General features: G+C 39.5%; 1 protein-coding gene across 2 annotated transcripts in view; it reads left to right on the forward strand.

Annotated features, from left to right (window-relative positions):
• The window catches only part of TGFBR1 (transforming growth factor beta receptor 1), a 70156-nt gene that overhangs the window by 23152 nt on the left and 32963 nt on the right, over positions 1 to 14041 (forward strand). Inside the window, exons 2-3 of one of the 2 annotated variants that reach the window (XM_018052233.1) lie at positions 9182 to 9421; positions 12727 to 12969. In XM_018052233.1, the coding sequence (XP_017907722.1) occupies positions 9182 to 9421; positions 12727 to 12969 (483 nt within the window). The remainder of the gene's footprint in view (positions 1 to 9181; positions 9422 to 12726; positions 12970 to 14041) is intronic. The other variant, XM_018052234.1, reaches the window with a different exon arrangement.

The raw sequence follows: 14041 nt of genomic DNA on the forward strand, positions 1-14041 counted from the left end.
AGTCCATTCTCTTCCTGCGTCTCCATTCCTTGCCTGCAGATAGGTTCATCAGTACCATTTTTCTAGATTCCATATATATGCGTTTAATATATGATATTTATTTTTTTCTTTCTGACTTACTTCACTCTGTGTAACAGGCTCTAGGTTCATCTGCCTTATTAGAACTGATTCAAATTTGTTCTTTCTTATGGCTGAGTAATAGTCCATTGTATATATAGCACATCTTTATCCATTCATCTGTTGATGGACATCTAGGTTGCTTTCGTGTCCTGGCTCTTGTCAGTAGTGCTGCTGTAAACATTTGGGTACATGTGTGTCTTTTCAATTATGGTTTTCTCAGGGGGTATGCCTATAGTGGGATTGTTGGGTTAGTTTAATCCCTGGGTCAGGAAGATCCCCTGAGAAGGGAATGGCTACTCACTCTAGTATTCTTGCCTGGAGAATTCCGTGGACAGAGGAGCCTGGCAGGCTACAGTTCATGGGGATGCAGAGTCAGACATGTCTGAGCGACTAACACTTTCACACATGGTAGTTTTATTCCTAGTTTTTTAAGGAATCTCCATACTGTTCTCCATAGAGGCTGTATCAGTGTACATTCCCACCAACTGTACAAGAGAGTTCTATTTTCTCCACATCCTCTCCAGCATTTATTTTGTAGATTTTTTTGATGATGGCTAATCTGACTGTTGTGGGGTTAAGGGACAGAGTATTGAAGGTTATGCCTAAAAAGAAGTGTAAGGGCTGGGAAGACAAAGTTCCTGGTACTAATTTTTATTTCATCAGTAGGGCTTATGAGCTAAGTTGCTTCAGTCGCATCCAACTCTTTGTGACCCTATGGACTGTAGCCCTCCAGGCCCCTCTGTCCATGGGATTCTCCAGGCAAGAATAATGGAGTGGATCGCCATACCCTCCAGGGCTCTTCCTGACCCAGGGATCGAACCTGCATCTCTTGTCTTCTGCACTAATGTGCAGGGTTCTTTACCACTAGCGCCACCAGGGAAGCCCGTAGTGGGGCTCATAGGAATTTTAATTCATCAGTAGGCCCAGTTTCATATACTATTCATAGTCTCTTCATTGCCAGATATAAGGGCTTGTGAATCAACCATTGATAGCCCTGGTATCAGGTAGAAGTAATATTGTCTTGATGTGTGACCTCTGGATACAATGAAATGAAGCAATCATGGAAATTTCCTTTATAGGAGGAACTAAGAACCAGAATCTCAACTTGGAATTTATCCGATACTGGAATATAATCAGAATGATAACCTCATGTGTTCTGCTCTTTTTACTCTTGCTGCTTCCCTTGAGAGCTAGATGTTTGGTTTCTAACAGTCCTTCACATCTCACCAACATCTTCAAACTTCATAATTGTATGATTTATTCTGCAGTATTTGAAAAATTCTACCACTAGTAATTGTATTCCTGGCACGGGGCTGACAGTTTTCTGTGAACACAGTAACTTCATTGCAGTGCTGAATCACAGAGAAATCTCTGTGAAGACATCTTAATAGGGATCAAGCTTAAGTTAAATTTTAGTTGCAGGAGAGCTACCAGTGCAGATAGTTGAAGTGATGATTAATTGAGTATTACCTTCCATGCATAGCCAGGTTTGCACAGGCATAGGTTGTAACAGCTCTGTCATGTCTTATCTTTCTTTCTAGAGACTGGAATTTTGTGGGATTTTTCTGACCTTGATTGTGACATGGTATGTAGATTCACACGATGTTAAAAGTGTGGGAAAATGTGCATCTTATAATTGAGGAAGCTGTGGCTACTAATAGAGATTGGGGCACAGAAGCAAAGGGCCAAGGTAGCAGAAGGGCACTCAGCAAGGAGTTTAGTTCTTCCCTTTGCTGTCAAGTAGAAAAGTCAGCAAGAAGCTGTACTACTGAAAGATTGGAGTTACTTACATACAGATACCAGTAGAGAGAAGAACCACACATACTTATTCCTGTTGATGATGATAATTTACTGGGGTTGCGAAGAGTCAGAGGCAACTTAGCGACTGAACATTGTCTAGAGACATTTTCTTATTGAAAAACTCTTTAATAAGAGAATCCCCTTTTTAGCACAGACTGTCTTCAAATTTGCAATACTTTTAAGAGAAAAATACAAGTGTATTTTTCATAGTGTTGAAAGTTGTATAGGCCTGAAAGTAGATGTAAAATCTTTGTTCTTGGCTCATTGACAACTATAAACCAAGTCTGCAAATTAAATATAAAGAGAGCTACAAAACCAACAAAATTCAAATTAATACAATTATTCAGTGTGACAGATGATACTTAGGTTTCACAGTAGAAAAAATAGCCTTGGGTCTGATTCCATTTTAAATCTGTATCTATATATTTTAAGTTCAGTGATACTAAAAGCTTGCAAGTGCCGATTCTCAGAGGTAATGTTGTGCAAGGGGGATATGTGTTAATTTCTTCATGGCTTTGTAAGTCCAGGTTTATCAGACCTCATACCTTATCAAACACTTGCCAGCATGCAGTCCTCAAAGGCCAGTTTTAATGAGATGTCAGCTGTCACAGTCACTTGCAGGCAAGGTTAACATTGAAATCTTTAAATGGCTCTCTAGAACAATGCTGGAAGTGAGAATGGAAAAAATGTCATTACAACCACAGTTACTGCTAATGAACTTTTGTGGATTGTACTACCAAGATAGGACCCATGTAATTCTTGTAATGTGTATATGGTGTTGGCTTTTGAAAATACAGTAAATATACCGTGATGATTCACGTTCCCTGTACTTTTCACTCTTTCAGTTACAATTACTATTTCAATTACAAAAACCTCTCGCACGCAGTGTTTCTTGAGGACATCTGACCTGAAAGAGATCTTCACCCAGCTGAAAAGCAGCAGTGAAAGCCAACTGACTGGCAGTACTTGTGTAGATATGTATGTATATGTGTTCATTTGCCTACTTGTGTCTAGACTGTTTGCAGCTCTAAGGACTGTAGCCCACCAGGCTCCTCTGTCCATGGGATTTTCTTGGCAAGAATACTGGAGTGGGTTGCCATTTCCTCCTCCAGGGGATCTTCACAACCCAGGGATTGAACCTGCATTTCCTATGTCTCCTGCAGGGGGATTCTTTACTGCTGAGCCACCAGGAGTGGTTACTCATGATCCAGAATGGTTATCATCATCTTTGTTGCTGTTGTTCAGTCGCTAAGTCATGTCCAACTCTTTGTGAACCCCCAAATTGCAGCACTCCAGGCTTCCCTGTCTTTCACTGTCCCCTGGAGTTTGCTCAAACTCATGTCCATTGAGTCAGTGATGCCATCTAACCATCTCATTCTGTCATCCCTTTCTTCTTCTGCCCTCAATCTTTCCCAGCATCAGGGTCTTTTCCAGTCAGTCAGCTCTTTGCATCAGGTGGCCAAAGTACTGGAACTTCAGCTTCAGCACCAGCCCTTCCAATGAATATTCAGGGTTGATTTCCTTTAGGATCGACTGGTTTGATCGTGCTGTCCAAGAGACTCTCAAGAGTCTTCTCCAGCACCAGAGTTTGAAAGTGTCAGTTCTTTGGCACTCAGTCTTCTTTGTGATCCATCCCTCACATCCATACATGACTGCTAGGAAAACCATAGCTTTGACTATATGGACCTCTTTCAGCAAAGTGGTGTCTCTGCTTCTTAATACACTGTCTAGGTTTGTCATAGCTATTCTTCCAAGGAGCAAGTGTCTTTTAATTTTGTGGCTGCATTCACCATCCGCATTGATTTTTTAGCCCAAGACAATGAAATCTGATACTGTTTCCACATTTTCCCCATCTATTTGCCATCAAGTGATAGGACCAGGTGCCATGATCTTCGTTTTTTGAATGTTGAGTGTTAAGCCAGCTTTTTAGTCTCCTCTTTCACCTTCATCAAGAAGCTCTTTAGTTCCTCATCACTTTCTGCCATTAAAGTGGTATCATCTGTATATTTGAGGTGGTTGATGGTTCTCCTGGCAGTCTTGATTCCAGCTTATGATTCATCTGGTCTGGCATTTCACATGGTATACTTTGCATATAAATTAAATAAGCAGGGTGACAATATACAGTCTTGATGTGCTCCTTTCCCAATTTTGAACCAGTCTGTTGTTCCATGTCCAGTTCTGCTGCTGCTTGTCTTGCATACAGGTTTCTCAGGAGGCAGGTGATGTGGTCTGTTACTCCCATCTCATTAAGAATATTCCACACTTTGTTGTGATCCACACAATCAAAGGCTTTGGCATGGTCAATGAAACAGTAGATATTTTGGAGTGGAATTCCCTTGCTTTTTCTGTGATCCAGTGTCTGTTGGCAATTTGATCTCTGGTTTATCTGCCTGTTCTAAATCCAGCTTGTATATCTGGAATTTCTCAGTTCACATACTGCTGAAGTCCTAGCCTGAAGGATTTTGAGCATAATCTTGCTGGCATGTGAAATGAGTGCAATTGTATGGTAATTTGAACATTCTTTGGCATTGCTTTTCTTTGGGATTGGAATGAAGACTAACCTGTGGCCACTGCTGAGTTTTCCAAATTTGCTGGTATATTGAGTGCAGCTCTTTAATAGCATCATCTTTCAGGAGTTGAAATAGCTCAGCTGGAATTCCATCACCTCCACTAGCTTTGTTCATAGTAATGCTTCCTAAGGCCCACTTGACTTCACACTCCAGTATGTCTGGCTCTAAATGAGTGATCACACCATTGTCGTTATCTGGGTCATGAAGATCTTTTTTGTATAGTTCTTCTGTGTATTCTTGCCACCTCTTAATCTCTTCTGCTTCTGTTAGGTCCTTGCTGTTTTTGTCCTTTACTGTGCCTGTCTTTGCATGAAATGTTCCCTTAGTATCTCCAGCTTTCTTAAAGAGCTCTCTAGCCTTTCCCATTCTGTTGTTTTCCTCCATCTCTTTGTATCGATCACTGAGGAAGGCTCTCTTACCTCTCCCTGCTGTTCTCTGGAACTCTGCATTCAGTTGGGTGTATCTTTCTCTTTCCCTTTTGCCTTCCTCTTCTCTTCTTTTCACAGCTATTTGTAAGGCCTCAGACAACCACTTTGTCTTCTTGCATTTTCTTTTTCTTGGGGATGGTTTCGGTCACCACCTTCTGTACAGTGTTATGAACTTCTGTCCATAGTTCTTTAGGCAGTCTCTCTCCCAGATCTAGTCCCTTGAATCCATTCATCACCTCCACTGTATAATGATAAGGGATTTGATTTAGGTCATACCTGAATGGCCTAGTGGTTTTCTGTACTTTCAATTTGAGTGTGAATTTAGCAGTAAGGAGCTGATGATCTGAGCCACAGTCAGTTCCAGGACTTGTTTTTGGTGACTGTGTAGAGCTTCTCCATCTTCGGCTGTGAAGAAAATAATGAGTCTGATTTTGCTGTTGACCACCAGGTGATGTCCATGTGTAGAGTTGTCCCTTGTGTTGTTGGAAGAGAGTGTTAGCTATGACCAGTGCGTTCTCTTGGCAAAACTCTGTTAGCCTTTGCCCTGCTTCATTTTGTACTCCAAGGCCAAACTTGCCTGATATTCCAGTATCTCTTGACTTCCTACTTTTCATTCCAGATGAAAAGAACATCTTTTTTTTGGTGTTAGTTCTAGGAGGTCTTGTCGGTCTTCATAGACTCGTTCAGCTTCTTCAGCCTTAGCAGTTGGGGCATAGACTTGGTTTACTATGATACTAAATGATTTGCCTTGGAAACAAACTGAGATTATTCTGTCATTTTTGAGATTGCAACCAAGTACTGCATTTTGGACTCTCTTTGTTGACTCTGAGGGCTACTCCAAAGGAATTCTTGCCCACAGTTGTGGATGTAATGGTCATCTGAATTTAATTAGCCTATTCCCATCTATTTTAGTTCACTGATTCCTAAAATGTTGATGTTCACTCTTGCCATCTCCTGTTTGACCATGTCCAGTTTACCTTAATTCATGGACCTAATTCATGGACCTAACATTCCAGGTTCCTGTGAAGAATTATTCTTACAGCATCAGACTTTACTTTCACCACCAGATACAACCACAACTGAGCTTCGTTTCCGCTTTGGCTCAGCCTCTTCATTCTTTCTGTAGCTGTTTTTCCATTCTTCCCCAGTATTGTACTGGATAGCTACTGACTTCGGGCATTCATCTTTCAGTGTCATATCTTATTTGCCTTTCCATACTGATTATTCATTATTCATCTTAGAGTAGGTTTTAAATAAATATACTTAAATTTTTGTACACTATTTTAGACTCTCCTCCTTCTCTCAACATATTTTGACCTCCTGTTTGGGAAACATTTCTTTGGCCAAAAAAACCCACCAAAACGTATATATATATATACATATATATATATATATTTGGCTGTGTAGAATAGCATGTGGAATCTTAGTTCCTTGACCAGGGATCGAACCTATAGCCCCTCTATGGCAGCGCTGAGTCTTAACCACTGGACCATCAGGGAAGTCCCTGGCAAATGTTTTTCTGATTGCTGTCATGAGTTCAGAATTCAAAGATGGGAAAATTTTAAAAACCTGGCCATTCCTAATTTAACGAGAGACACTTTAACAGCAAACTGTAAATAGACTAATTTGTGCTAACCTAAACGTATGTAAAGAGAGCTATGAAAAAAAATTGAAAGGAGTCACCCAGTTGTTTTATGGGTAGAGGAGAGATTTAGAGCAAGCACATCATGGAAAAGATCTTGTTTGAATAGGGTCGTAAAATATGAGAGGGGGTTTAAACTAGGCAGAGAGATAGGATCTGTAAAGATCAAGGTCATGAAGTATGACCTTCAGTGAAGTTCATATTTCATTGACTCATGTTTCATGTTCATGAAATATGAACATCATAATGATGAGAAGTGTGTGACTCTGGATAGCATTTGTAATGTGAACAATAAGTTGGAACCCCACAGTAGAAGTTAGACCCACTGTTTCACTCTTATTTCATACACACTAAGGGAGCCATGAAGCTACTAGAACAGGGTGATTCTTCATGGCAGTATTTTTATACAGCAATTACCACACTGTATTGTAATGTTTTCCCTCACTGATGATTGGAGCCCTTCAAGGGCTATGACCATGAATTATTAATCTTTGAATAAACTTCTGGTGGAGTAACTGATAAAGCTATGCTTAGAAAACATTGGTTGAATGGCTAATCATGAGTAAACACGCTTCAGAAGAATAATGACAGCCTTCTGTGGTGGTGGTTTTAAATTTTTGTGGGTGATGGACCACTTTGTAGTTCTGTTGAAAGCTATAAACCTTCTCTTTGAAAATGTAAATACATACAACATTTGGCCTACAGTTTCATAGGATTTGTGTATCCCTGAAGCCAGTCCGTGGATTCCTGGTTCAGAATCCTTCCTTAGGAAATTATACCCAGGGAACCTACAATCACCACCAAACGACTGTCTCTTTCAACAGTCTTTAAATGTTAGAACTTTCTTATTCTTTTCTTGAATTATCTTCATGCTTGGGAGGATTTAATTCAAAGAGCTGAACTATCTATGGAGAAAGAAAAGAATTTTTATAATGATTAAGTTAAAACTTTGCTGGTCTTTAAAGATAATAAAGCGTGCTTAATTAAGCCAGCAACCAAGAAGCAGCTGCTAGAGGTGATGCTGATGGTCCCTAAGTTTGGATTTAACAAGTGAGTTGGAGGTCCACATGACCTTCCTCAGGCTTGATGATTTACTAGAAGGACTCATAGGACCCAGAAAAGCTGTTAATACTCATGGTTTTCATTTATTACAATAGAAAGACATGTACTAAAATCATCAAAAGGAAAAGGGAAGGCACACGGGGCAAAGTCCAGGAGAAACCCAGTGCCAGCTTCCAGACGTCCTCTCCCAGTGCAGCATCATAGGTGTCCACGTAACTTAGCAGTCAGGGATGACAGCACGTGGGAAGTGTTGCCAGCGGAGTTCACTGGAGCCTTGGTGTCCAGGGGCTCAGTCACACAGCAGTCTTATGAAAGAGAATATTTCAGGGTGTCAGAGCTCATCTCCCAGGAACTGGCCAAGGACCAGTCCTGAAGACAAGCGTTTCTTAAGGATGTGCAAGGTTTGAGCAGCTTGGACTTGCTGAGTGAACCCTTTCCTGCACACCAAATAGCTGTTCAGAGTAGCTAGTTTTCTCCTGGCCTGCCTGTCTGCCTAGCCACTGTTTCTAGTTACAGTAGACCTCCCTGGTCTCATTGCAAATGGCCATTCTGCAAACCTGGACACTTCCCTTTTCCTTTACCGATGTGCAATTGGACTCAAGGATATATCTGTGCTTTTCATGCGATCACAGTGATCTCCCATTCATTTCACAGTTTTTTTTAATGTTGTGTACCAAGCTTAGTTCTAGATGTGGATTTACAGAATCTGCCCTCAAGAACCTTAGAGTTTCATGAGGGAAAGGAGATAATTCCGGTAAGCAGTGTTTGTTTGCTTTGGGGAACACTTACCCTTGTTGGCGAGCTTAGTGAAGTTCTGTGTGTATGGGAAGGTGTTGATTATAATTAGAAGACTTCCCTTAAGGAATTACTCTTCAAGTTGAGCCATAAAAATCAAATAGATAAAAGTGGGCATGGAGCAAGTGTTTCTCCAGTTATTTCTATAGCCAGTTGCCTTTGTGGTTGGAGTACATATGTCTTGTTACCTTGCTTATGAGAAAGTACTCTAATCCTGATTAGAAGATACATGTCTTTTTTGGAGTTTGCACAGGAGAAGGGAATGTCTGGCTCAATACAAATCTATTTCCATTACTCTATTACCATAAGCTTACCCTGAGATTTCCAACCTACAGTGAGGAGGAGGTAGGATTTTCACACTGCATTCCCCAGTGGAGGGAATATATGAATCCCTAATTTTGGACTGATAAGAATAAGTATAACCTTTGTAAATTTCAGTGTACTGCATTTTAAATGGGAGGACAAATGCTTGCCTTGCACAGATAAAATTGCATGTAACAGTTTTTCTCTACTTGGAAGCCAGAAAGGTTTAGGAAAAAAATCTGGGTCCAAATTTCAACGTGTTTGACTCCTACATATATGTGCTTCTTAATAGAATTTGGAACTTCTCAGAATAACAAGAGTTTTGTTTTTTGAACAGTGTAAAAAAAAAAACTGTATAATTATAATATAATCAGGAATGTGTCAATATTAGTAGACACTAATTTAAAATTGTTAACCTTGATAATTTTCTCTGATAGGATCTTTTTTTCTTTTTTTTCCAGCATTACAGTGTTTCTGCCAACTTTGTACAAAAGACAATTTTACTTGTGTCACAGATGGGCTTTGCTTTGTCTCTGTCACAGAGACCACAGACAAAGTTATACATAACAGCATGTGTATAGCTGAAATTGACCTAATTCCACGAGACAGGCCATTTGTATGTGCACCATCTTCAAAAACTGGGTCTACAACATTTTGCTGCAACCAGGACCACTGCAATAAAATAGAACTTCCAACTGTTGGTAAGTTGTATAAGATTTTTTTCTTGATACTATAAGAAAAGCTCTTAGACTATCCCAGTTTATTCAGTTTAGAGGCAAAAAGTAACTAGTCCATACTAGTAGAGTCATAAGAGTAGCCAAAATTCTTACTCCTGGGTGTGTGTTGCTTGAGAAGGTGGTACCAAGACAGACTTTCTCTGAGGTCTGTTGTGCCTAAAAGGGTAGGCACATGTAGAGAATCCTGATACAGGCCACCACAGCAGTATATCCTGAGAGTGTCCCTGCTTGTATAATGCTCCAGCCTTTGAAAGCAGTCAGTAATGGACGGGGAATGGAGAGCAACACTTAACAATCCAGACGCCTTCACTTTGTAATTTCACCTTGCTTTATAATCTTCATGTATAAATTATTACATATGATTCTAGGTTTTTGGTCCTTCACCATAGTTTACATTTTAAAATGTCCTAGGAGAGCCAGAAATTTGAAAACTTCATAAACAGTTAGGATTAGATTAAAGATTCTGGTTAAAGATGTTGATCTGAGCTCATGTATTTAACTCTGCTGTCACCTTTCCCTGGTGGGCTCCCCGGTGGCTCAGATGGTAAAGAATCTGACTGCAGTGTGGGATTCCCAGGTTCAATCCCTGGGTTGAGAAGATCCCCTGGTGAAGGAACTGGCAACCCACTCCAGTCTTCTGGCCTGGAGAATCCCATGGACAGAGGAGCCTGGCAGACCATGAGGTCACAAGGAATCAGACATGACTGAGCGACTACATGATGTGATGTGATGATCTGTCACTTTCCCCAAATACCTACTATAATAAAGGGATACAAAACTGAGGAAAAGCTGTATTAATGCTAGGAGAACTAATGGAAGAAGTGCCATCTACATGCCTGCAGAGTTGTCATACATGCATGTACCCTGCAGCTTATAGTGCAGATGATAACTGTCTAGTGAAGAATTGACTAACTGTAGGAAAAGAAGCAGGTGAAAGAACTTCTTGCAGAATCCCACCAATACTTTAAGCTGAGAGGCTGGGCGTGAGACTGGGCTACAGGGGCAGACTCTCTCTCTCTCTTTTTTATTATAAATTTATTTATTTTAATTGGAGGCTAGTTACTTTACAATATTGTATTGGTTTTGCCATACATTGACATGAATCTGCCACGGGTGTACATGTGTTCCCCATCCTGAACCCCCCTTCCCTCCCCATCCCATCCTTCTGGATCATCCCAGTGCACCTGCCCCGAGCACCCTGTATCATGCATCGCACCTGGACTGGCGATTCGTTTCACATATGATGATATACGTTTCAATGCCATTCTCCCAGGGGCAGACTCTCAATTCTTCTTTAGGAAGCACGGCTTTCATTGCTCAGAGGGACAGACCCCAGTGCCCAGTTTCCACTCAGAGTTGGTCTAGGCATCATAATAGTTAAAGTAGAAAACTGCTGGAGCTCAGAATAAAAGGGCCAGTCCTGCCAGTTACAGCAGGCAGGCAATCTTCCACCTAGTTCACCTGATGACAGCAAAGTAAAACCAGATCTTCAACATAAAGAAGGTCCTTGTGGCAAAGCTCTGTCAGACTGTAATTTTTCTGACTTTTATATAGTTACTTGCAATTCTAATATGACGAAGAGAATAATAATTTCGGAATTTCCCATTTTTGTTGTTTGAAATGGTTTGAAATATCAGAATGGAGACTCACAAAATCTTATGAAGAACTCAGTTTATTTCTAATGCTAAAATACACAGATCCCTTATTCCCAGGTCCCTGATGATCAGACAGCAAATGATTTTATCAAATGGAAAGATTCCATGGTTTAAAAGAAGTGAACTGAACTGGATAAATGAGAGTAGATGTCATCCTATGAAACAGACTTACCATATGATAGGGAAGAACTTTCAGAGAGTCCAAGGTCTGTTGTCAGTTGTTCACGGTGAAATGAGAACATTTCACAGTTGTTGAAGATTGCTTTCAGATGAAAAGCTCAATTGATACATTATTTTAAAAAATGCAGTATTGAAAGTGAACAGCAGACTGGATACTGTAATTTTATAATCAAGTGTGAGACAAGCTTAAGGCAAGACAAGCTTGAGAAACTGTTACAGTTCAGAAAAAAGACAGTTGGTGAGCAAATTAAGAGATAGAGGACAGATCTAGGTGATCCAGTGTGCTTACTGTAAAACCAGAAAAAGGCAAAAGGATGGACAGAAAAGAGAATACTATGTAAAATTAATGAAGACTTACTTAACCAAATATATATAATGAAAAATCCATCAATTTTCAAGAATAAAGGAAAACTGTGTACACATTCAGCACAAGTGAACACTGGTTACCTATAAAAGGAAAAAGTTCAAATTATTTTGCTTTAAAAAAAAAACCAAAAAAAAAACCCAGAAGGCAATGAAATATCATATATTGCTTGTTACCCAAAATTCTTTAGATGAGCCAAGATTTTTCATATGTAAAGGCAACAGCTAACTTTAGATAATCAAGTATTCAGTGTGTACGCAGTCATGTACTCCTGAAAGATAGGATTCGTTCTAAGAAATCAGTCCAATAAAGATCTCAATATGATAAAGATGTGATGTGAAGGAAATGGTGGTGGGCTATGAACCAGCAAGTGTCAGAATGAATGCCTAAATAGTCATAATTAATGTGTTTCTGAAGCAATGCAAATTGTTGTTAAATTATAAAAAAATGATCTTGAATTAAAAGGCTCAGTGATTAAAATAAACTGGAAAGTATACACGTGCAAACTCTATTAAAAAAACAGGGTATATTTTTGCATGGAAAAAAAATTGATGGAGGTATATAGATACACAGAACATGCAAAGATGAATTTTAGGGGGATTGTGAGGCTGTAGATAAATTTAACTTTTGCTTATCTGTATATATAATTCTTAATTTTTTCTTGCTATGAGCATATACTGGCCTTGGAATAAGATAAGCCAAACTGCTTTTTAAAGAAAAGACAGTGACTCAAGAAATATTTAATGAGAGTTGTTCCGGATTATTGGTTCTTTTATTAGTAATCTGAGAGTGATGGAAGGCGGGGAATGGGTGTACAATGTTTGCAGTACCTGACCTTGTTATTTAGGCTCAAGACTACAGGAAGACTAAGTGGATGTTGACAGAGCTAGTGATCATAAAAGGAGAGCCAGTGGGAGAGGATGAAGTGCTTCACTGGTTATGGGCTTGAGCCCCATGAGCTGCTGTAATGAGGCTGGGACTAATGGTAGTGACCAACTGCAGGAAATGTGGAGGATGAGGAAACTGTGGATGCCGCCTATAGTGTTATTGTGTTGTTTATTCCATTTGAGGCCCTTTTACAGGAAAGCCGTCGTCTGGCCTCGGTCCTGTTGAACTGGCAGCTGTCATTGCTGGACCAGTCTGCTTTGTCTGTATCTCACTCATGCTGATGGTCTATATCTGCCATAACCGCACTGTCATTCACCATCGAGTGCCAAATGAAGAGGATCCCTCGTTAGATCGCCCTTTTATTTCAGAGGGTACAACGTTAAAAGATTTAATTTACGACATGACAACATCAGGTTCTGGATCAGGTAATGTATTTCTTTCTTTTTCCTAAAATGTCTTTTTAAACTTAACTGTATTTATTAATTGGCTAAGCCAGTTGGCTAAGTTTGTAAAAATTCGGGCTAGCATGAATACTACCCCAGGTTTGAACCTTAATATAGGTCTTTAAGCTAGGTTTATATCTGACTGTGGCTAGTTTAGGAAGGACAAATTAGAAGTGACTGACTTGTCAACATTTCATCAGTAAGTCACTTTCACATTTGCGGAAATTTCAAAGCATTCTCACCTTCTCACGACTGTGTAAGATAAAAAGGATAAGGACAGTTATTCTTCTGTAGCTGAGGCTGAAGTTCAGAGATGTTCAAATAATCTGCAGTTACCCATTCTCTTCAGGACTGTTTAGCAGCTTTATTTTTATATTTGAAAGCAGGTATGACAGAGAGTGTTATGACAGACATAGTTAAAAAAGCTATTTGCTTTTTTAACATGAAATTGCTGTCTTTGGCTCAGGCCTAGTTCTTGTTGTTGTTTTTATTAAAGTAATGAATTTTTTGTCATTTTCTCCCTTAAGAAAATGCCTGACCACCTTTTTATTTAATACAGCTTTACGGATCCATGGCCCTTCTGATATTTGCTTTCCTCAGTTTGTTGATTTACGTGGGATCAGAAATAGATTACCAAATTGCCTGAAGCAAATTAACTTCAAATAAGGGCTAGATTCATGGATACAAAGATTTAAATATATATATATGTAATGAAAATTTCACAAATTATATATCAAGTGATTAAAGGAACTTTAAAACAGAAATTATGACTAGGGGAAGCATATGGCTCTGAAGCATAAAATCACACATACACAAAAAGTTCACATAATGAAAAATGCTTTAAGAGAATGAAGGTATATTTTATGGGATGTATATGTATATATGTTCATTCATTTAAGTATGAGCAAACTGATTTCATGACCTCAAGTTTTCTTCTATAGAGTTTGACCATAGATATTCCATGAATTCTGTCCATGACTACTAGGATGCATACAGGCTTACGAAGGAGCCCACGTCTCTTAAGGCAGCCTTGTAGGGATGCCTGAGACTCCCA

This window comes from Capra hircus, chromosome 8 (genome assembly GCF_001704415.2).
Source record: "Capra hircus breed San Clemente chromosome 8, ASM170441v1, whole genome shotgun sequence".
Lineage (NCBI taxonomy): Eukaryota > Metazoa > Chordata > Mammalia > Artiodactyla > Bovidae > Capra > Capra hircus.